The sequence below is a fragment of the Abramis brama genome, assembly GCF_963993115.1.
Source record: "Abramis brama genome assembly, chromosome: 2".
Lineage (NCBI taxonomy): Eukaryota > Metazoa > Chordata > Actinopteri > Cypriniformes > Leuciscidae > Abramis > Abramis brama.
The window spans coordinates 7,814,590-7,836,899 of record NC_139964.1 but is presented as its reverse complement, the minus strand read 5'-3'; the positions used below and the strand labels follow the sequence as shown (position 1 = coordinate 7,836,899).

General features: G+C 35.9%; 1 protein-coding gene across 1 annotated transcript in view; it reads right to left on the bottom strand.

Moving 5' to 3' along the window:
- Positions 1–22,310, bottom strand: part of LOC311069842 (deoxynucleoside triphosphate triphosphohydrolase SAMHD1-like) — a gene marked incomplete at its 5' end in the record, with an annotated part of 69,618 nt that overhangs the window by 5,236 nt on the left and 42,072 nt on the right. Inside the window, 3 exons of the mRNA XM_084093326.1 lie at positions 12,252–12,371; positions 13,425–13,523; positions 13,636–13,716. Coding sequence (XP_083949452.1) covers positions 12,252–12,371; positions 13,425–13,523; positions 13,636–13,716 — 300 coding nt within the window. The remainder of the gene's footprint in view (positions 1–12,251; positions 12,372–13,424; positions 13,524–13,635; positions 13,717–22,310) is intronic.

The window sequence follows — 22,310 nt, the reverse complement described above, 5'->3', positions numbered from 1 at the left end:
CAAAGTTAATTTCACTGAAATATTAGTAAAAGTTCATAGAAAAAAGTTATGTGAAGTCAATAACTGATAAGTAGAGTAAATATTAAACTGAAGTGTTTTATGTGCAGAGGTGTATAGTCCAGGGGTCAGAAAGTAGAAGTCCTGCCATATGTTTATTCCACCCATGAACTCACACAGCTGATTTCACTAATTAGTTCTCTCTCCTGTCTGAATTCCATCTAAGACTGTGGCTGAAGTCAGTTGTAGTTCTTGTGTTTCTGCTCGTCTCTTTTTCTGTTCTCTTCAGATGTGTAAAGTCCAGGTTCAGAAAGTAAAAGTCCAGGTTATTTCGTTTTTATTGAGAATTAACAGAGGTTTAACTCTAATTTGTTTCATTTGAAGTCACCATAACAGTGATTAGTGTTTCCATTAGTTGGGCTCTTAACTCTTATGCTGCTTTCACACTGGGTTCGTTTGCTGAGGTCTGCACCTGAGCGTGATTGTTCTCTGCGCCCCCTGCAGCGTCGGTCTGGTTTCACACTAGTAATACTAGTGTGAATACTATTACTAGCACAACACGCTAGTAATTTGCTAGCCTGTTAGTGTGTCATCTGTGCGCTCTTTATTTATTTATTTATTTATTTATTTCGCACATGCTCGCACCTTTTACGAGTCCATCAAACAACTTAGGTGAGTAGGATCAGTCAACAAACACGGTGAGTCATGTCATCTTCTCCTCTTATTGTTACTTGCACCTCATGCAACATGTTTAGCATCCTTCTCTGTCAGCACAGGATTTGCATGTGATAAATGCAGGGAGACAGTAAAGCTGACGGGGAAGATTTCAGAACTAGAGACACGCATCCAAGCTTTAATCAAGGTTAATTGTAAGAGTGCAAGGGTTTTAAATACTGCTTTGGATGCGACTAGCTTAGTGAACTCTGTACATTGTATAGTTCCGGCTGTAGTAAGTATGCCAAGTTCAGTATGGCGTACCTCAAGGCTCAGTAGTAGGACCGTTGCTTTTCACTCTGTACATGCTACACAGCAAAATCCCCAGTGTTAAATTAACACTCTCAGTGTTTATATGAGTTCACACAGAGTGTTATAAGTAACACTGAAGCAGTGTTAAAGTTAATGATAATTCCGGCTGTAGTAGAGCCCATGCAGCAGGGCAACTGGGTGACGGTGAGACGCTGTAGTCGCGAGACAAAACACTGCTCTTCCGTTCCGATTACAACTTCAAATAGATTCTCCCCTATCAGTGAAACACCCACTGTGAATCCTGTTGAATGTGCCCTAGTTATTGGCGATTCTATCACACGGAACGTGAAAATAGAGACACCAGCCACCATAGTCACATGTTTGCTGGGAGCCAGAGCGTCTGACATCAAAGCAAATTTAAAAGTGCTGGCTAATGCTAATCGTAAATTCTCTAAGATTATTATTCACGTCGGCACAAATGATGTTCGACTCCGCCAGTCGGAGATCACCAAAATTAATGTTAAAGAGGTGTGTGAACTCGCAAGTACAATGTCAGACACTGTAATTTGCTCTGGCCCCATTCCTATTCGCAGGAATACTTAGATACGCAAGATACTTAGTAGATTGTCCTCACTCAATTCTGGCTGTTGCGGTGGTGTCCGCAAAATAATATAGAATTCATAGACAATTGGAAAAGTTTTTGGGGCAGACCTGACCTGTTGGAAAGAGATGGTATTCATCCCTCCTGGGATGGTGCTGCTCTTCTCTCTAGTAATATGGCTCATAGTCTTAGAGCTCAAACATGACAATCTGGGGCTCAGGTCAGGAAGCAGACAGACTGGCTAAACCGACCGTCTGCTAGCGGCCTCGCGTCACCAAGGTCAGATAAATCCCATCACATAGAGCCTCTTTCACCTAGATATCATCATATAGAGACTGTGTCTGCTCCCCGAATTAGGACATACAAAAAACTTTCAAACCCATCTATGGGTAAAAATGTAATTGATGTTCAACAAATAAAAAACAGATATAATACAAATGAGCAAATGATAAAGCTTGGGTTGCTGAATATTAGATCCCTTATTCAAAAGCACTTATTGTTAATGATATGATTACAGACTATAATCTAGATGTGCTGTGTTTGACAGAAACCTGGCTAAAACCAAACGATTACATTACTTTATATGAGACCACCCCGCAAGATTACTGTTATAAACATGATCCTCGTCTGAAAGGCAAAGGGGTAATTTATTGCTGTAATTTATAGTAATTAGGGGTGTGACGAGACGCTTACTCCACGAGACGAGACGAAACACGAGATTGGGTTCACGAGAACGAGACAAGACGAGATTTTTACACAATTTTTAAGAAATCCTCAATGATGAAATATATGAATGGAAAATAGTCTTTTATTCAACTGAAAATCACAAAATGCAAAACAATTTATGTGCATTTTGAAATCAACTTGTAATGAATGTTATTTTACTTCTATTTTAATGAATTCTATGCAGTAAAGGACATGCAAACACTGCAAAATGATTTGCTATAAACTCTACTTCTCCCTGTACGATTTCACATGAGAAATCTAACTCCTTTCCACAAATCGAACATAAAAAAATAAAACAGTATAAATAAAATAAATATAAATAACTGAAATAACACTTTAAATGCAAACAGTAAGTGTGTATCCATAATCAAAGTAGCCTACTGCTCTCTCAAAACTACAAGTTCAAACAGAAACATTTTTTTTCTTCAAGCATGAAAAAGAGATAAATTAACTAAGATAAGCCTAAGATATGGTCATGTTCTTTTTCAAGAATATAAGCATGTCGACGATTTCTGGCAGCAGTTGAGACCTTTGGGCAGGGCTGCACGATATGAGGAAAAGCTGCGATGTGCGATAACATTGTTTAATATTGCGATGTCGATATGACTTGTGATATGTGAATGTTAGCTATACTGTTCCCATGTCTTAGTGCTTTAATAGGTTCTTTGCGTGATAGGTCAAATGTTTATTACCTGCCTGGTTCAGATTACACTATTTTAGCGCGATTTTGGCACGATCCGTTTCGTGGAGACTCGTAAAGTACAACGGGCGTCGGGACGCAAGATTCGATCGTTTCATTTCGTATAGTGTGTCATAGTGGGCGACAACGCGTCTGTGATGCTTCACGACAGAAAGACTAGCATGTTTAATTTTAACGGTCCTCCACGACGGGTTGAGTGTGAGCGAGAGTGAGTGAGAGTGCGGTTACAGTGAGTGTGCGTGTGTGTGTGTGTGTGCGCGCGAGTGAGTGAGTGAGCGAGGGACAGTGAGTGTGTGTGTGTGCGGAGTGTGTGTGTGATTGGCACGGCACACAAATGATTTAAAAGTGGCAGGGGCATCTTTAATACAAGTTTCACCCTCACGCTCCATCACGCTGACATCACAACAACTCACGAGACAAAGTTTTTTTTTTTTTTACTCACGAGACAAAGTTTCACCTCGACGAGAAATCTCGTCGCGTTTTAATCTCGCGAGATCTCGTAACACCCCTAATAGTAATAATTTTAGAATTACTAAGAAGTCTAGTTTCAAATATAATTATTTTGAAGTGTTGGTGCTTAATAATAGAAAAATATAAATAAATATATAGTGTAAATGATAAATCACGTTTGAGATTTGTGCTGGCTACTGTCTACAGGCCACCAGGGCACCATACAGACTTTATCAAAGACTTTGCTGACTTTCTATCAGAGTTAGTACTGGTTGCAGATAAAATCGTAATTGTTGGTGATTTTAATATACATGTAGGTAACGAAAAAGATGCATTGGGACTGGCATTTAAAGACATTTTTAACTCAATTTGAGTTAGACAACATGTGTCAGGACCTACTCATTGTCGTAATCATACCCTAGATCTAATATTATCACACGGAATCAATGTTGATGCCGCTGAAATTCTGCAGCAGAGCGATGACATCTCAGATCATTATCTAGTCTTGTGTAAACTTAATTTAGCCAAGGCTGCAAAGCCGACTCAAAGCCCACTAAAGATTGCTTTATTAATAATCTTCCTAATCAGTTTCATCATCTAAGCATCCCAGATAGCTTAGAAGAACTCGATATTGAGACAGAAACTTTTAACTCTCTCTTTTCCAGCACTATAGACACAGTTGCTCCGTTGCGCTTAAAGAAGATTAAAGAAAATAGTCCAACGCCGTGGTACAACGAGCACACTCGGGCCCTTAAGAGAGCAGCCAGAAAAATGGAGCGCAACTGGAAGAAAACAAAACTAGAGGTATTTCGCATTTCATGGAAAGAGAGCTCGATTGCATACAGAAAGGTATTAAAAGCTGCTAGATCTGCTTATTTTTCAACCCTATTAGAAGAAAATAAACAAAACCCTAGTTATTTATTTGAAACAGTGACTAAACTAACGAAAAATAAAGCTTCAAGCCCAGAAGTTTCCAAGCAGCACAGCAGTAATGACTTTATGAACTTCTTCACTTATAAGATTGATACACTCCCAGGAGTTTTAATTTTTGCTGTGTACTTTGGGTTAAGGTAAACCGTTGAGTTGGAAAAAAATAAAATTTTGGTTTGACATTAAATCAAAATTTAGGGTTTTAACTAAATCATAAATACAATTTGAGAAAATCTAAAAAAAAAGCTGTAACAAATGACATCAATTTTTTTAAGTTAATCCAAAGTATCATTTTTTTCAGTGTACTATTGACCACAACATTCTTTTAAATAGACTCAAAAATTATGTTGGCATTAGTGGAATTACATTAACATGGTTTAAATCATACTTATCTGACCGTTATCAGTTTGTAGCAGTAAATGAAGAGATGTCTCATCGATCAAAAGTTCAGTATGGCGTACCACAAGGCTCAGTACTAGGACCGTTGCTTTTCACTCTGTACATGCTACACAGCAAAATCCCCAGTGTTAAATTAACACTCTCAGTGTTTATATGAGTTCACACAGAGTGTTATAAGTAACACTGAAGCAGTGTTAAAGTTAATGAGATAATTAAGTGATTAATTGAGTGATGATTGAGCATTATTGAAGACATCTGATGTTAACAAGCAGAATCACTGAAGGAGAAAAATCATGTAAAATTGTCACCATTATGGTGATCTGATGGTGTTGGTTGTGTTTTAACATAATCATTAGTTGGCCTGAATCACTGAACTCATTGAGAGCATAATTTCTGAGTTAAGTTTACCTTATGGATTATAGCACACTGTCCTTGAAGAGCATGCCATTTTTAACTTTTTTCAAGAAAATCCAAATGATCAAATCAATTACAAAAAAAAAAAAAAAAGAAGTATTTTATGTAGACACACACAGACATCAATAATTAGCGTATGAATCTCAACAATGGTGACAAACAGATCAACTCTGAACATAAGCTCATTATTTATTCATGCAGCAATGCATGATGGGAGTCATGAATGAGTTTTGATTGGTGGCACCCAGAATGCACTGCAACATGTTTTATAATTGTCACCATTGTTGAGATTCACAGGCTGATTCTTAATGTCTGTGTTTCAAAAAACTAAACAGTTTTGTATGTGAACAACTTTTAAGATATTATTTGGATTACATTGAAAAGTTGCATTGTTAAAAATATTATGCTTTTCAAGGACAGTGCTGCTATAGTCAATAAAGTAAATCTAACTCAGAAATTGGGCTCTATATGAGTTCAGTGATTCAGGTCAAATGATTGTGAAATAATGATTATTTTAAAACACAACCAATACCATCAAATCACCTTTTCTATTTGTTCATCTGGCTGTTATAACTCAATTACAGCAGCCAAACAAAATCTAAAGTTAACGATTTAAGGGTCAAGAGCCCAACTAAAGCAAACACTGATCACCATAATGGTAACTTACCAATTACGTGATTGCCAACTCCTTTGGCGATTCTGCTTGTTAATATCAGGTGTCTTCAATAATGCTCAATCATCACTCAGTTAATCACTTAATTATCTCATTAACTTTAACACTGCTTCAGTGTTATTTATAACACTATTGAGTGTGGACTCATATAAACACTGAGAGTGTTAATCTAACACTGGGGATTTTGCTGTGTACCCTTGGGAGATATCATTAGGAAGCATGGAATTAGTTTTCACTGTTAAGCCGATGATACTCAGCTCTATATTTCTTAACGCCAGTGTTAATTTTGACAGCAAATTTTGATTTAGTTTTAGTCATAGTCTTTTGACTAAAATGCCATTTAGTTTTAGTCATATTTTAGTCATCTGAATTGTTTTAGTTTTAGTCTAGTTTTAGTCGACGAAATACAATAAGATTTTAGTCGACTAAATCTACTGTAGATTTAGTCGACTAAAATATAATGGGTTTAAATTGAAATGCATTAATTTAGAATTTCTCTAAAATTCCCCAAACCCATATACTCCCGGAGAAAACATATATTAACCTGCTAATATGAATGATTTTAAAGTTTGAACATGCAATACAGATACAGATTTAACTACTGTAACTTAAAAAAATCTTAAAATTAAATAAAACCACTTTTCCTAAAGTAGAACACAGTCTTCTTTTCAATGAATGATATATGCATTCTTTATAACTACTTGCATACATCATTCTCTATTCTTTCAAGCAGACATATTTATTTGTATGAATTAAATATAATTAATCCTTATTAAAGCTATTAATGAGCAATGAATGCTTTTCTCTTTTTCTTTTGTTGCTTGATCAATATTAAGGACACAGGACACATCAGGTTTATTACCCACTGTCACTTTAAGACATCGAATCATGTCCAATGACATGCGGATCCAATTGCACTGATGCACATGCGATACACTCACAACTGTTTAAGACATAACCGACATAATTTACGTGAATACTCTCCAAAACTGACATTTAGACATAATGTTGTGTGTATTTGTCCATTCAGACACGAAAGAGAGCTCAATTCCGTACTCGCGCGCTGTATAGGTGTCTATGTGAATGGCTGCACGCTTCGGGTCGGGTGTGTGCGCACAGAAAACCGTACCGAATATAGCTCTTATTTGCGTTGTCACTCTTATTCAGATCTACATGTCTGCTCTACTCATTCTCCCAGACGTTTACATGTTTTAACGTTTTATGAGACATGCAGCGCATGCCAACTCGTGTGCCGCTGGGTAGATCAGCACGTCATAGTACAAATGTGCGCATCTACCACAAATGCAGGACATCAGTTCTGACTGGATCGCTTTCCATATCGTCACTATCTAACATTTTTGTCTAGTTTTTATTCGTTGACGAAAATGTCAATAGATTTTCGTCATAGTTTTTATTTAGTTATCGTCTCGTTTTCTTCTGTGAAAAAATGTTGTTTTGTCGTTCGAAAAAATGACGAAATTAACACTGCTTCACGCCCTGACGAAACTTACCAATTCACAAAATTAACGGAATGTATAGGTGATATAAAAAATTTGATGACTAGTAATTTCCTACTACTTAATTCTGAAAAAACAAAGATTCTAATTATTGGACAAAAAACTTCCTCACGTAATAATCTAGAATACTGTCTAACACTTGATGGCTGCTCTGTCAAGTCTTCGTCGTCGGTTAGGAACCTGGGTGTGCTCTTTGATACCAATCTTTAATTTGAAAGTCACGTGTCTAGTATCTGTAAAACCGCATTTTTCCATCTTAAAAATATATCTAAATGACATCATATGCTCTCATTGACAAATGCAGAACAATTAGTCCATGCGTTCATGACCTCAAGGCTAGATTATTGTAATGCTCTACTGGGTGGTTGCCCTGCACGCTTAATAAACAAACTACAGCTAGTTCAAAACGCAGCAGCTCGAGTTCTTACCAGAACCAGGAAGTATGACCATATTAGCCCAGTTCTGTCAACACTGCACTGGCTCCCTATCAAACATCGTATACATTTAAAAATATTGCTGATTACTTACAAAGTACTAAATGGTAGCTCCGCAGTACTTGAGTGAGCTCTTAACGCATTATAGTCCTTCACGTCTATTACGATCTCAAAATTCCGGCCAGTTGATAATATCAAAATCGACTGCTGGCGGTATATCCTTTTCCCATTTAGCACCAAAACTTTGGAACAGTCTTCCTAACATTGTCCGGGAAGCAGACACACTCTGTCAGTTCAAAGCTAGACTAAAAACACATCTCTTTGACCTAGCATACACATAACACATTATAGACTTCTATAATTCAATGTTAGGCTGCATAGATCAGGTCAGCCGGAACCGGGAACACTTTCCATAAATCCTGATGTACTCGTCACATCATAAGAAGAATGGCGTCTACGCTAATATTAGTGTCTCTGTTTATACCCAGTTTTACCGCAGTCCGTCGGATCCAGGCCGTATCCAGATCTGATGAAGGACCTGCGCCTGGATGCGACGACAGCACAGTCCTGAAATGTCAACTAGGCTCTTCCCTGTGAAGGCCTCCATCCCCTCCCTTTACCCATCTACAGATAAAGCGTTGTTGGGATAATTCCGGTTCGCGTGGCTAAGTGGAAGCGATACAAATTCTGTATTACAAATTTTAAGGCCATGATGATTATAAAACTATCAACAGGTAACCATCATCACCTGATCTCATTTCACTTTAGCTTTCTTTGCTGCTGCAAATGTGTTTGACAAACACACTGTCACAGCAGTCAAAAAAAGACAAAAAAATAAATAATAAGAGTTAAGAGCCCAACTAATGGAAACACTAATCACTGTTATGGTGACTTTAAATGAAACACATTAGAGTTAAACCTCTGTTAATTCTCAATAAACCTTTTGTAGACGTCTGACAGAAATAAAGTCAGTCTGGTTAGTAATAAGTGAAGCTGGTAATGCTGTTTGTGGAGTTGTTTAATCCTCCTCTGCTGAGATCTGCACAGATTTAATGTCTTCTTTTTTCTTCAGTCTCTTTTTCTGTTCTCTTCAGAGGTGTAAATGGGTGGAATAGAAATATGGCAGGACTTTTACTTTCTGAACCCTGGACTATACACCTCTGCATAGGAGATATCTGTTAGTTTAATTCATTAGTTTTGTGTGTCACCATTGTGCTGGAGAGTAGAGCCTGTGCTTCAGTCAAAGATGAGCAGAGAAACACTGATGTTCTGCTGCCTGTTGCTTTATTTAAAAGCAGTAACTGTGTAGTTTCTGATGTGGTGACAATCTTCTTGCTAAGTACATTAGCACATATACATGTGTGCTATTGTTTGCTAAATACGAACTGAAAAGATTTAAGTTAGTCATGATTGACAATGAATTCACTATTACACATTAGGTGTTTGCAGTTTTATATTAAGAGATATTAATTTTCAGTGGACTTAAATTAAGTCAATTCACAGTACTTTAAGTATAAATACTAGTTTTTGAATTCAAACTGTTTACAGCAATCGGTTTCCCAAATGATACGAGTTACCTTCCATGATATTTTTACAGTAACATACTGTAAAAAAGGAGAGCTGTAAATTAACGGTAAAGGGCTGTAAATTAACAGTACATTGCTGGCAACCACAGCTGCCAGTAGATTACTATTATTTTACTGCACAATTTTTTACAGTTTACTGGCAACACTGTTGCCAGTAGTTTACTGTAAAATGTATTGTTTTGGGTCACCATCGTGCTGAAGAGTAGAGCCTGTGCTTCAGTCCAGGAGAAGATCTACAAACATTGATGATTTGCTGCATGTTGCTTTATTTAACAGGCGGTGACTGTGTAGTTGCTGGTCCAGTGGAAATCTCTTTATGTACAATAATTTTTTTAGTGGTCTCAAATGAAATAAGTTCACAGTAATACTTTGCTCACATTATTTATGCATTATACATTTTAGTTAATACATTTAAATGACAGTTGATCAATTTAAGGCAGTCGGTTTCTGCAAGTGAAATTAGTTAACACGAGTTTTAGTTTAGTGCACAATAAATTCCCCGGTGTTAAATTAACACCGCTCGGTGTTCATATGGGAACTACCAGCAGGGTGTTAAAAGTAACACTGAAGCAGTGTTAAAGTTAATTAGATAATTAAATAAGTAATTGAGTAATGATTGTTTGATTATTGAAGACACCTGATGATAACAAGCAGAGTTGCTGAAGAAAAGAGAAACAAAAGAACCACAATGGACTTCCGGACACAGCTTTAGATGAAATCAACTGAAAAGACATGAAATCGCTCTTATTACAAACCAGTTTGACCTTATTTCTGTCATTCCTCTACAGAAGTTATTTTTGAGAATGAACACATTTTTAGATGAAAATGTTTGGTCGCCATTATGGTGATCAGTGTTCCCTCTAGTTGGGTGGTTTGACAATTTATACAATTTTTATGTTAGTTGTTGTCTTTGTAACAGTGTTCACTGAAACATAATTTGTTGCAAAGAAAACCATAAACTAAGATATGATATATATTTCATCATCATCATAAAAAAGAATGTTTGACAAATATCATAACTGACCAAAAGATGTAACTTGTTATTAACAGATTTTTACCATCAATATTTTTTTTTCCAAAGATCAAACATTCTGAATTTTACCTTCTAAATACATTGGGAGAAAATAGACCAAACACACACACACAAAAACAAAAACAAACACACAAAAACACACACACACACACACACACACACACACACGCACACACACACACAAACAAACAAAAACAAACACACACACACACACACACACACACAAAAACACACACAAAAACACAGACACAGACACACACACAGACACACACAGACACACAGACACAGACAGACAGACACAGACACAGACACACAGACAGACAGACACACACACACAGACAGACAGACACAGACAGACAGACAGACAGACAGACAGGAGATATCTGTTAGTTTAATTCATTAGTTTTGTGTGTCACCATTGTGCTGGAGAGTAGAGCCTGTGCTTCAGTCAAAGATGAGCAGAGAAACACTGATGTTCTGCTGCCTGTTGCTTTATTTAAAAGCAGTAACTGTGTAGTTTCTGATGTGGTGACAATCTTCTTGCTAAGTACATTAGCACATATACATGTGTGCTATTGTTTGCTAAATACGAACTGAAAAGATTTAAGTTAGTCATGATTGACAATGAATTCACTATTACACATTAGGTGTTTGCAGTTTTATATTAAGAGATATTAATTTTCAGTGGACTTAAATTAAGTCAATTCACAGTACTTTAAGTATAAATACTAGTTTTTGAATTCAAACTGTTTACAGCAATCGGTTTCCCAAATGATACGAGTTACCTTCCATGATATTTTTACAGTAACATACTGTAAAAAAGGAGAGCTGTAAATTAACGGTAAAGGGCTGTAAATTAACAGTACATTGCTGGCAACCACAGCTGCCAGTAGATTACTATTATTTTACTGCACAATTTTTAACTTTATAATATGGTGGCTCCCAGCATGCATTGCTGCAGGAAGCATGTCACCATTGTTGAGATTCATATGCTAATTCTTGATGTCTGTGTGTTTCTTAAATAATTCGCTCCACAATGTTCACAAAAATAAATCATAATTCAGAATGTCTGTTCTATGGCAAGAAATTATCATCTTTTAATAACAAATAACCATTTTTGGTAATTTATGCGATTAGTGAATTTTTCTACTTCATGATGGTTAAAACTACATCACCTGATCATCTTTGTTTCTGGCATACTTTGTAACAAATTATGTGTTTTGGTAAACACTGTTACAAAGACCACAAACTTGCATAGCAAAGCCAAGAGTCAAACTGCCCAACTAAAGCAAACACTGATCACCATAATGGTGAATTTACTAAAACATATTATTTCCAATAAAACATCAACATCTACCCCTCTATTAATTCTCAATAACTAGTTAGTAATAAGTGAAGCTGGTAATGCTGTTTGTGGAGTTGTTTAATCCTCCTCTGCTGAGATCTTCAGAGATTTAATGTTGTCTTTTATCTTCAGTTGATTTCATCTCCGGAAGTCAGTTGTAGTTCTTGTGTTTCTCTTTTCTTCAGTGATTCTGCTTTTTATCATCAGGTGTCTTCAATGCTCAATCATCGCTCAATTAATCACTTAATTATCTCATTAACTCTAACACTGCTTCAGTGTTACTTTTAACACCCTGCTGGTGGTTCCCATATAAACACAGAGCGGTGTTCAATTTAACACCGAGGAATTTACTGTGTGCATTTTTACAGTATCATACTGTAAATTACAGTAAAGAACTGTACAATTAACAGTAAATTACTGGCATCATTGTTGCCAGTATTTTACTGTAAAAAAGCCTGGTCATGTCTAACAGTGACCCACCTTGCCACTGCGCCACCATTTAAAGCACTTCACAGCATCCTTCTTCTCCTCATCAGAGTTTTTTCTGGAGTACACCCTAACAATGTCTTCTTTAAATTTCTCCGGCAGTAGGCTGGAAACCTGCCAAAACAAGTGAAATCAAACAGGCAATGATGTACATTTAGTAGAAGTGGGACATGATTATCTATTGATTCAGTTCAATATATAATATGAGGGTCACAATATAATCTTGTTTAGTTATAATAAAGCTAAACACTTTTCTGTTACTTGTTATTTAAGTGTTAATGATATATTGATATCATGATATAGCTTTGGTATACAGTGCAATGCATAAGTGAATACACCCATGCTAAAGTTGACTAAAAAGAGGAATAAAAAAATCATCTTTTGGAAATTGAACTTAATGCCTTAATTTAAAAAATTAGGAAAAATCCAACCTTTAAGGACACCAATTTTCTTTGTGAATGAATAATGTATCGTAAATAAATAAATGTTCTTCCTTAAAATACATGGTGCATAAGTGAGTACACCCCTATGTTAAATTCCCATAGAGGCAGGCAGATTTTTATTTTTAAGTATTTTTTTTAAAAAAAATTTAGGATACTATGCATCCTGATAAAGTTCCCTTGGCCTTTGGAATTAAAATAGCCCCACATCATCACATAGCCTTCACCATACCTAGAGATTGGCATGGGGTACTTTCCATAAGATCATCTCTCAATGCAAATCAAACTAGCTTTTAGGCTAACTGAAATAAAATCATGCCGATCTCTAGGTATGGTGAAGGCTATGTGATGATGTGGGGCTATTTTATTTTAATGAATTAAAAAAAATACTTAAAAATAAAAATCTGCCTGCCTCTATGGGAATTTAACATAGGGGTGTACTCACTTATGCACCATGTATTTTAAGGAAGAACATTTATTTATTTACGATACATTATTCATTCACAAAGAAAATTGGTGTCCTTAAAGGTTGGATTTTTCCTAATTTTTTAAATTAAGGCATTAAGTTCAATTTCCAAAATATGATTTTTTATTCCTCTTTTTAGTCAACTTTAGCATGGGTGTATTCACTTATGCATTGCACTGTACATTTGACCTGAGCTAATCAACATACATTATATTTGTAATTCTCAAATGATAAAATACTTGAGCGGCAAAGTATGATTACCTCATATTTCTCAATCTTCCGGACTGTTCTACTCTTCCTGTAGAAGTACACATTTTCAAGGGGGTTTATATCACTGTTGTTATAATCCAGTTGAATTGTCTGTGTGAGAGGAGATTTACAATTAATCTTACAGTCACTTAAATTATCCAAATAAAAAAGTTTTTTTTTTTTTAAAAATCCAAGTGGAAACTGAGTTTTGAATATAACATACTTTAATGTCGAAATCATTCTTATTCAAGAACGCAGTTTGGTGATATTTGTTCCATTCTTTCACTGCTCCATTCCAGTCATTCTATAGAATTGGGGATGGGAGTTAAACAAATGAGAATAATCTGTTCCATTAATGTGTATTTCAAATTCTACACTGTAAAAATGAATACGCTATATCTAATCAATAAAATTGTGGCAACAGATTACAAGCAATATTATTAATTAAATTTAACAAATTAGAATTGAGTAATAATTAATCAAATTAATTCCTTAAAAGTTAACCATTTAAAAGGAGTAGAATTTACTAAAAAAAAAAAAATTTAACTAATTTTTTTTTAGTGCCAACATTGAAGACACCTGATGTTAACAAGCAGAATCACTGAAGGAGAAAACCGTAATTTTAAGTCACCATTATGGTAATCAGTACTTGTTTTAGTTGGGCTCTTGACCTTAAATCATTTACTTTAGATTTTGTTTGGCTGCTGTACCTGAGTTATAACAGCCAGATGAACAACGAGAAAAGGTGATCTGATGGTGTTGGTTGTGTCTTAACATAATCATTATTTCAAAATCATTTAACCTGAATCACCTTATAAATACCCCTAATCCTACCAATCTCCACCCCTTAGATCTGGATCCAACTCCGCCCCCTGGATCTCGTGTACTGCAGTGAGGTGATATTGACTTTGTTATAATGAATAAAACATCAACAACTCAATATCTGTTAATTCCCAACAAGAACTTTTGTACATGTATGAAATAAATTATGTTAAACTTGTTTGCAGAGTTGTATAGTCCAGGGGTCAGAAAGTAGAAGTCCTGCCATATGTTTATTCCACCCATGAACTCAGTCACACAGCAAAATCCCCAGTGTTAAATTAACACTCCTCAGTGTACATATGTGTCCACACTACAGGGTGTTAAAAATGAACACTGAAGCAGTGTTGAAGTTAATGAGATAATTAAGTGATTAATTAAGTGATGATTGGCCATTAGTGGTGACACCTGATGATAACAAGCAGGCTCACTGAAGGAAAGAGAAACAAGAACAGAAAAAAGAGAAACACAAGAACTACTGACTTCGAGCCATTATTGTACTTATTATTTTACCAGTTTGACTTTATTTCTGTCATACATCTACACACAGTCTTATTTAGATTTAACAGAAGTTTAGATGGTAATTTTTTATGGAGTGTTTTGTTTCATGTCACCATTATGGTGATCAGTGTTTGTTTTAGTTGGGCTCTTGACCCTTTACCTTTTAACATTAGTTTTTCTCTGGTTGCTCCAACTCTGTGCTTATAGAGCATATGTGTTGTGGCAAGAGAAACTATGATTTGGGCTGTGTTTTCTGAGAGCATCACAAGCCTAATTTGATCGTACAGACCATTTGTTGCAGTTGGTCTGTGATCAAGTTAGGCTTAAGATGTTATTGGAAACACAGCCCTGGTTATGTTTTGATGATGAAATTATTAGTGACCTGATTTTCTGATGGCACCCATTATTATAAACTAATTATCTAAATGTTGTATTAATTTTTCACTACAGTAGTTACTTCCAGCAATGTTTTAAAGATCTGAAGGATTTAAAATCACACACAGACATCAATAATCTACATATGAATCTCAACAATGGTGACAATCAAACAAATGCTTAATGTTGCAGTGCATGATGGGAGCCACCAATCAGAACGCATCAATGGCTGACATCATGCATTGCAGCATGAATAAATTATGCAGCTGAATTGTCCTGTAATTTTCATTGTTTTTTTTTTTTGTTGGCTTTTATTTTGCTATTGTTTTGTTCTGACTTGAGTAGCTTGTTTTGTGATGTTCAGAGTTGATCTGTTTGTCACTAGTTTGTTTTTTGTCACCATTGTTGAGATTCATATGCTGATTATTGATGTCTGTGTGTTTAAACACAATAACTTCTTTGCACAAAGTATTAAAAAAAAAAATCATATTGCTGTTGGATCTCAAACTGTAGAATCTCAGAGCTACAATCATCAATAATAAAGCAAGACATCAAGCATATAGTAAAAAATGTAGACTCTGAATGATATCAGTGAATCAGGTCACTACATGATGATAATGTTTTTATCATCAAAACATACTGTCAGCTGGTCAAGTTTTCTCTTGCAGTAACAAATGTGCTTTATAAAAACTGTTAAAAAATATAAAAAAATGAAAAGGGTCAAGAGCCCAACTAAAGCAAACACTGACCACCATAATGGTAACTTGAAAAGAAAATTTCCATAAAATATTACCGTCTAAACTTCTGTTAAATCTCAAGAACTTTTGTCGATGTATGACAGAAATAAAGTCAAACTGGTAATAATAAGTGCAACAATGTGTAATGACACTGCTTCAGTGTTAATTTTAACACCCTGTAGTGTGGACACATATGTACACTGAGGAGTGTTAATTTAACACTGGGGATTTTGCTGTGCAGCTGATTTCTATCTCCTGGCTGAAAAACTGCTAATTAGCAAATCCAGGTGATTGGAACAAAATTCTGAGGAGGACTTTTACTTTCTGAACCTGGACTTTACAGCTCTGAAGAGAACAGAAAAAGAGACGAGCAGAAACACAAGAACTACAACTGACTTCAGCCACAGCCTCAGATGAAATCAACTGAAGATAAAAGAAGACATTAAATATGTGAAGATCTCAGCAGAGGAGGATTAAACAACTCCACAAACAGCATTACCAGCTTCACTTATTACTAACCAGACTGACTTTATTTCTGTTAGAACTCCTTATTGAGATGTGTTTAATTTGAAGTCACCATAACAGTGATTAGTCAAGTCAAGTCAAGTGTATTTATATAGCGCTTTTCACAATACAGATTGCATCAAAGCAGCTTCACAGCATTAAACCAAAATAACACAACAAGGTTGTTTCTAGTGTAAATTTATTGATTGATAAAATTAAATTAATATCCCCAAAATATCCCCAACTGAGCAAGCCAAAGGCAACAGTGGCAAGGAACCGAAAACTCCATCAAGTGACCTAATGGTGTCCTAAAACTCCATCAGGTGACCCAATGGAGAAAAAAAACCTTGGGAGAACCCAGGCTCAGTCGGGGGCCAGTTCTCCTCTGGCATTTATGAACTAGAGGCCAGATTGTAGTTTGAACAGTAAGATTTAAAATGTTATATGAATGCCTGGCTGAAGAGATGCGTCTTTAATCTAGTTTTAAACTGGGAGAGCGAGTCTGAGCAACGAACAGTATCAGGAAGGCTATTCCAGAGTTTCGGAGCTAAATGTGAAAATGCTCTCCCTCCTTTGGTGGATCTGGATATCCTAGGTATGACCAAAAGCCTCGAATTTAGTGATCTTAAAGAGCGCGATGGATTATAGGGCGATAGAAGATCCGTTAAATAGACTGGAGCTAAGCCGTTTAGGGCTTTATAAGTCAGTAGCAATACCTTGTAATTGATATGGAACTTTATAGGTAACCAATGCAGTGATGATAAAATCTGTGTTATATGATCATATTTTCTTGATCTAGTAAGAACTCTAGCGGCTGCATTTTGGACTAACTGTAGCTTGTTTATTGAGGATGCAGGACAACCAGCTAATAAAGCATTACAGTAATCTAGTCTCGAGGTCATGAATGCATGAACTAACTTTTCTGCATCGGAAACTGATAGCATATTACGTAGCTTAGCAATGTTTCTAAGGTGGAAAAAGGCTGTTCTTGTAACATATGAAATATGATTTTCAAAAGACAGGTTGCAATCGAGTATAACACCCAGGTCTTTTACTGTAGTGGATAAAGTAACAGGACATCCTACGATGTTAAAATTGTATTGTGAGAGGTTTTGTGGGCGGTTTTTTGAACCGATAAGTATTACCTCTGTCTTGTCTGGATTTAATAAAAGAAAATTACACGTCATCCAATCTTTGATATCTTTAACACATTCTGTCAATTTGGATAATTTAGCGTTTTCATCCGGCCGTGATGAAATATATATTTGAGTGTCATCAGCATAACAATGGAAACTAATTCCATGTTTCCTTATAATATTTCCAAGTGGCAGCATATATATTGAGAATAACAGAGGGCCTAACACAGATCCCTGCGGCACTCCATAGTTTACTGGAGTTATGATCGATTTTTCTCCATTTAAAGAGACAAAATGGTAGCGGTCAGATAGGTATGATTTGAACCAGCTTAATGCTTGTCCTTGAACACCAGTATAATTTTGTAGTCGATCTAAGAGTATTGTGTGATCTATAGTATTGAACGCAGCACTTAGATCAAGTAAAACTAGTATTGAGAAACAGCCTTCACTGTTAACCCTTGCTGTAAAATTCTGACAATATTATACCATTTTCCATTAAAACAGTAATATACCGTAGAAAATAAAAGTAGCCTACAGGAATATACTGTGAATTAACAGTGCTCAAAGTCGACACTCAGAGGCTGTTTTCCCAATCACACCCTATACCCTCATTCACTATTCCCTACATTAGTTCACTAATATAGTCCACTTGAATGAAAAGAAGTGAGTGAATTGAGACACTGATGAACACCTGATAAGCAGAATCACTGAAGGACAGAGAAACAAGAACAGAAAAAAGAGAAACACAAAAACTACAACTGAATTCCAGCCACACTGAGTGTGAAACCAGTTTACAAACCAGTTTACGATTATTTCTTTCATACATGTACAAAAGTTCTTGTTGAGAATTAACAGAGATTTAGTTATTAATAAAGTTTGTTGTCACCATGATGGAGATCAGTATTTGCTTTAGTTGGTCTCTTGTCCCTTGACTTATTACCATTCATCTCTCTCTGGCTGCTGTAACAGTGAGTTTATAAAACACATTTGTTATGGCAAGAAAAAGTCAAGAGGAAGATGATTTTTATTTTTTTGCGATGATGTCACAATCATCCTGGACATGCCTGATTTTCAGATTTTTCCTGTATATAATCATTGAAATTATAGTTATCTCATATTTAGCATATATCTGTGATTCTACTAAATGAAATCAATATTTCTGTAATCAGGTCTTCCGAAGAATATTGTAATCATATAGTGCATTCAATTTTATTTTACTCCTGCTTGGCTCAGACACACACAGATATCAACAGTCAGCATATGAATCTCAACAATGGTGAAAAGTTTCATGTCGCAATGCATGCTGGGTTCCAGGATAATATAAAACTCCCAGCATGCACTGCTGCATGAATAATAATAAAAAAGAAATATTGCCACCATTGTTGAGATTCATGTGCTAAATTGTGATATCTCTGTGTTTCTAAAACACAGTGTAGCTCTTTTTCTCTGGTTATGCATCATGTGTTTAAAAAAAAAGAGTCATTGTATCTTATTGCTGCGTTTTCACAGTGGTGCTAATGTAACACTTTACTTGAGGATTAAACTCTGAATAAGTGAGAATGAATTCCTTAGTGAATGAACAGGCAATATGATGATTTTGTCATCATAATCATTATAACTGCGGTCATTCATAAACTGTGTGTGCACAAGTGTGACTTGCAAAAACACAGCTCAAGCAGCAAAAGAAAAACTAATGTTTTAGCATCAGCATCCCAACTAAAGCAAGCACTGATCTCTATAACGGTAACTTCAAGCCAAACATTTTCAATTAAACATCTCAATAACAACTTCTGTATGACAGAAATAAAGTCATACTGGTTAATAATAAGTGTTATAATGTGTAATGGCTGGAAGTCAGTCGTAGTTATTGTGTTTCTCTATTTTTTGTTCTTGTGTTTCTCTTTTCTTCAGTGATTCTGCTTACAATCACTTACATATTCCCTTAATTATCTCACTGCATCGTTACTTTTTACTCGTAGTGTGGATTTTCCTGTGGGGTTGAAAGGGTTAACTGTGTAAGATAAAAAAGACACACCCACAAAATGTATTTTAACAGTAATAAACTGTAAGTTATAAAACAGGTTTATACTGGCAACACTGTTGCCAGTAGTTTACTGTAAAATTAATTTTTTGGGTCACCATTGTGCAGAAGAGTAGAGCCTGTGCTTCAGTCCAGGAGAAGATCTACAAACATTGATGATATGTTGCATGTTGCTTTATTTAACAGGCGGTGACTGTGTAGTTGCTGATCCAGTGGAAATCTCTTTATGTGCAATAGTTTTTTAGTGGTCTCAAATGAAAGAAGTTCACAGTAATACTTTGCTCACATTATTAATGCATTATAAATTTAAGTTAATACATTTAAATGACAGTTGGTCAATTTAAGGCAGTCGGTTTCTGCAAGTGTAATTAGTTAACTATAAATTTAGTACATTTTTACAGAAACAAACTAGATTACAGTAAAGAACTGTACAATTAACAGTATTTTACTGGCAACAGTGTTGCCAGTATTTTACTGTAAAAAACCCCGGTAAGGTCTAACAGTGTTGGTCAGAAGCTAAAAGTAAATCATTTGTGATTTTAACGAGCGCAGTTTCAGTGCTGTGATGCGGTCTGAATCCAGACTGAAACTTTTCATAGAAAATCATTTTCTTGTAAGAAAGAGCCCAGTTGAGCGGACACCACTTTTTCTAATATTTTAGACATAAATGGAAGATTTGAAATGGGTCTATAATTTGCTAGATTATTAAGATCTAATTGTGGTTTCTTAATGAGAGGTTTTATAACTGCCAGTTTAAATGTTCTAGGAACATGACCTAAAGATAAAGATGAGTTAATAATATTGAGGAGAGGCTCTTCCACTACAGGTAACACTTCTTTCAGTAATTTAGTTGGTATAGGATCTAATAAACATGTTGTTGTTTTAGATGAAGTGATAAGTTTATTTAACTCTTTTTGTTCTATAGTTGTAAAGCATTGTAATTGTTCTTGAGGGGTGATAATTGAGGCTGAATTATAAGGCGCGATTGAAGATTGAACGTTTACAATTGTGGTTCTGATGTTTTCTATTTTCTCAGTGAAGAAGTTCATGAAATCATTACTACTAAACTGTAACGGGATATTTTGTTCGGGTGACGTCTGTTTATTTGTTAGTCTAGCCACGGTGTTAAATAAAAACCTAGGATTATTTTGATTATTTTCTATTAGTTTGCGGAGGTGCTCAGCCCTGGCCGCTTTTAGGGCCTTTTTATAACGTGACATACTGTCTTTCCACGCGATTCTAAAGACCTCTAAATTAGTTTTTTTCCATTTACGCTCTAAATTACGGGTTTCTCTCTTTAGAACATGCGTAGTATTATTGTACCATGGTGCTTTAATTTTCTCTCTGACCTTTTTTAATTTAATAGGTGCAACAACATCCAATGTTCTAGAGAGAATGGTGCTCATAGTGCTAGTTAGTTCTTCTAGTTCATCTGTTTGTTTGGGTTCAGGCAGCAGATGAGACAGATTAGATAAGCAATTTGAGAAATTATCTATGGTGGATGGAACGATTGTCCTGCCTGGTTGATAACGCGGCGCCGCATGACATATTACAGCAGTACGTAATATGCAAGTTAACATGTAATGGTCAGTGACATCATCACTTTGTGGAATGATATCTATATCAGTTGGATCGGTTCCATATGATATAATTAAATCGAGTGTGTGATTAAGACGATGAGTTGGTCCGGTGACGTTTTGCTTGACCCCAAAGGAGTTTAATAAATCTGTAAACGCAGCCCCTAACGCATCATTTGGATTGTCTACATGTATGTTAAAATCTCCAACAATTAATGCTTTATCGACATTGACTAATAGGTCTGAGAGAAAATCTGCAAACTCTTTTAGGAAATCAGCGTAAGGCCCAGGCGGTCTATATACGGTAGCCAAGGCTAGAGATAATAGGGATGTTTTTCTAACATCTAAGAGCGTAACATTTAGTACAAGTACTTCAAACGAAATAAACTTATAACCCGTTTTCTGAGTAACATTGAGAATATCTCTATAGATTGTTGCAACACCGCCGCCACGACCAATCAGACGGGGCTTGTGCTTATAGGAGTATCCAGATGGAGTAGACTCATTTAGACCGAAATAATCATTTGGTTTAAGCCAGGTTTCAGTAAGGCAAAGTACATCGAAGCTATTATCTGTGACTATTTCATTTACAATAACTGCCTTAGATGCGAGTGAACTAATGTTTAGAAGACCTAGCTTTAAAAATTGTTTTTGTTTACTAATAGCAACATTTTCTGGTTTAATAACAATTAGATTGTTCCTAGATCCTGCAGTAGATTTATTATTTGGTCTCACTAAACGAGGAATAGACACAGTTTCTATGCAATGTTCAACACTAGTATTTATATCAGTTAAATTGGTGCAGCAGAGACTATGATTTGGACTTTTGGTTACTAGTCAAAAGGTATTTAACATTTTGGAGATGTTATCCGACAAAAGATCTGCTCCGAATCTGCTTGGGTGTAAGCCATCAGCACGGAAAAGCCTAGGACGCTCCCAAAACAGATTCCAATTATTTAGAAAGAGCAATTTCTGCTCACTGCACCATGACATTAACCATTCATTTAGCGCGAACAATCTACTAAACTTTTCATGTCCTAGTCGGTACGTGGGAAGCGGTCCTGACACAATAATCGTTGTTTCGGGCGATGTGCTGCGTACCGTATCGATCAGATTCCTGAAGTCTTTTTTCAGAATCTCCGTCTGACGCAGCCTGATGTCGTTCACTCCCGCGTGCAGGACCACAGTTCCGACGCGCTCGTCATCGT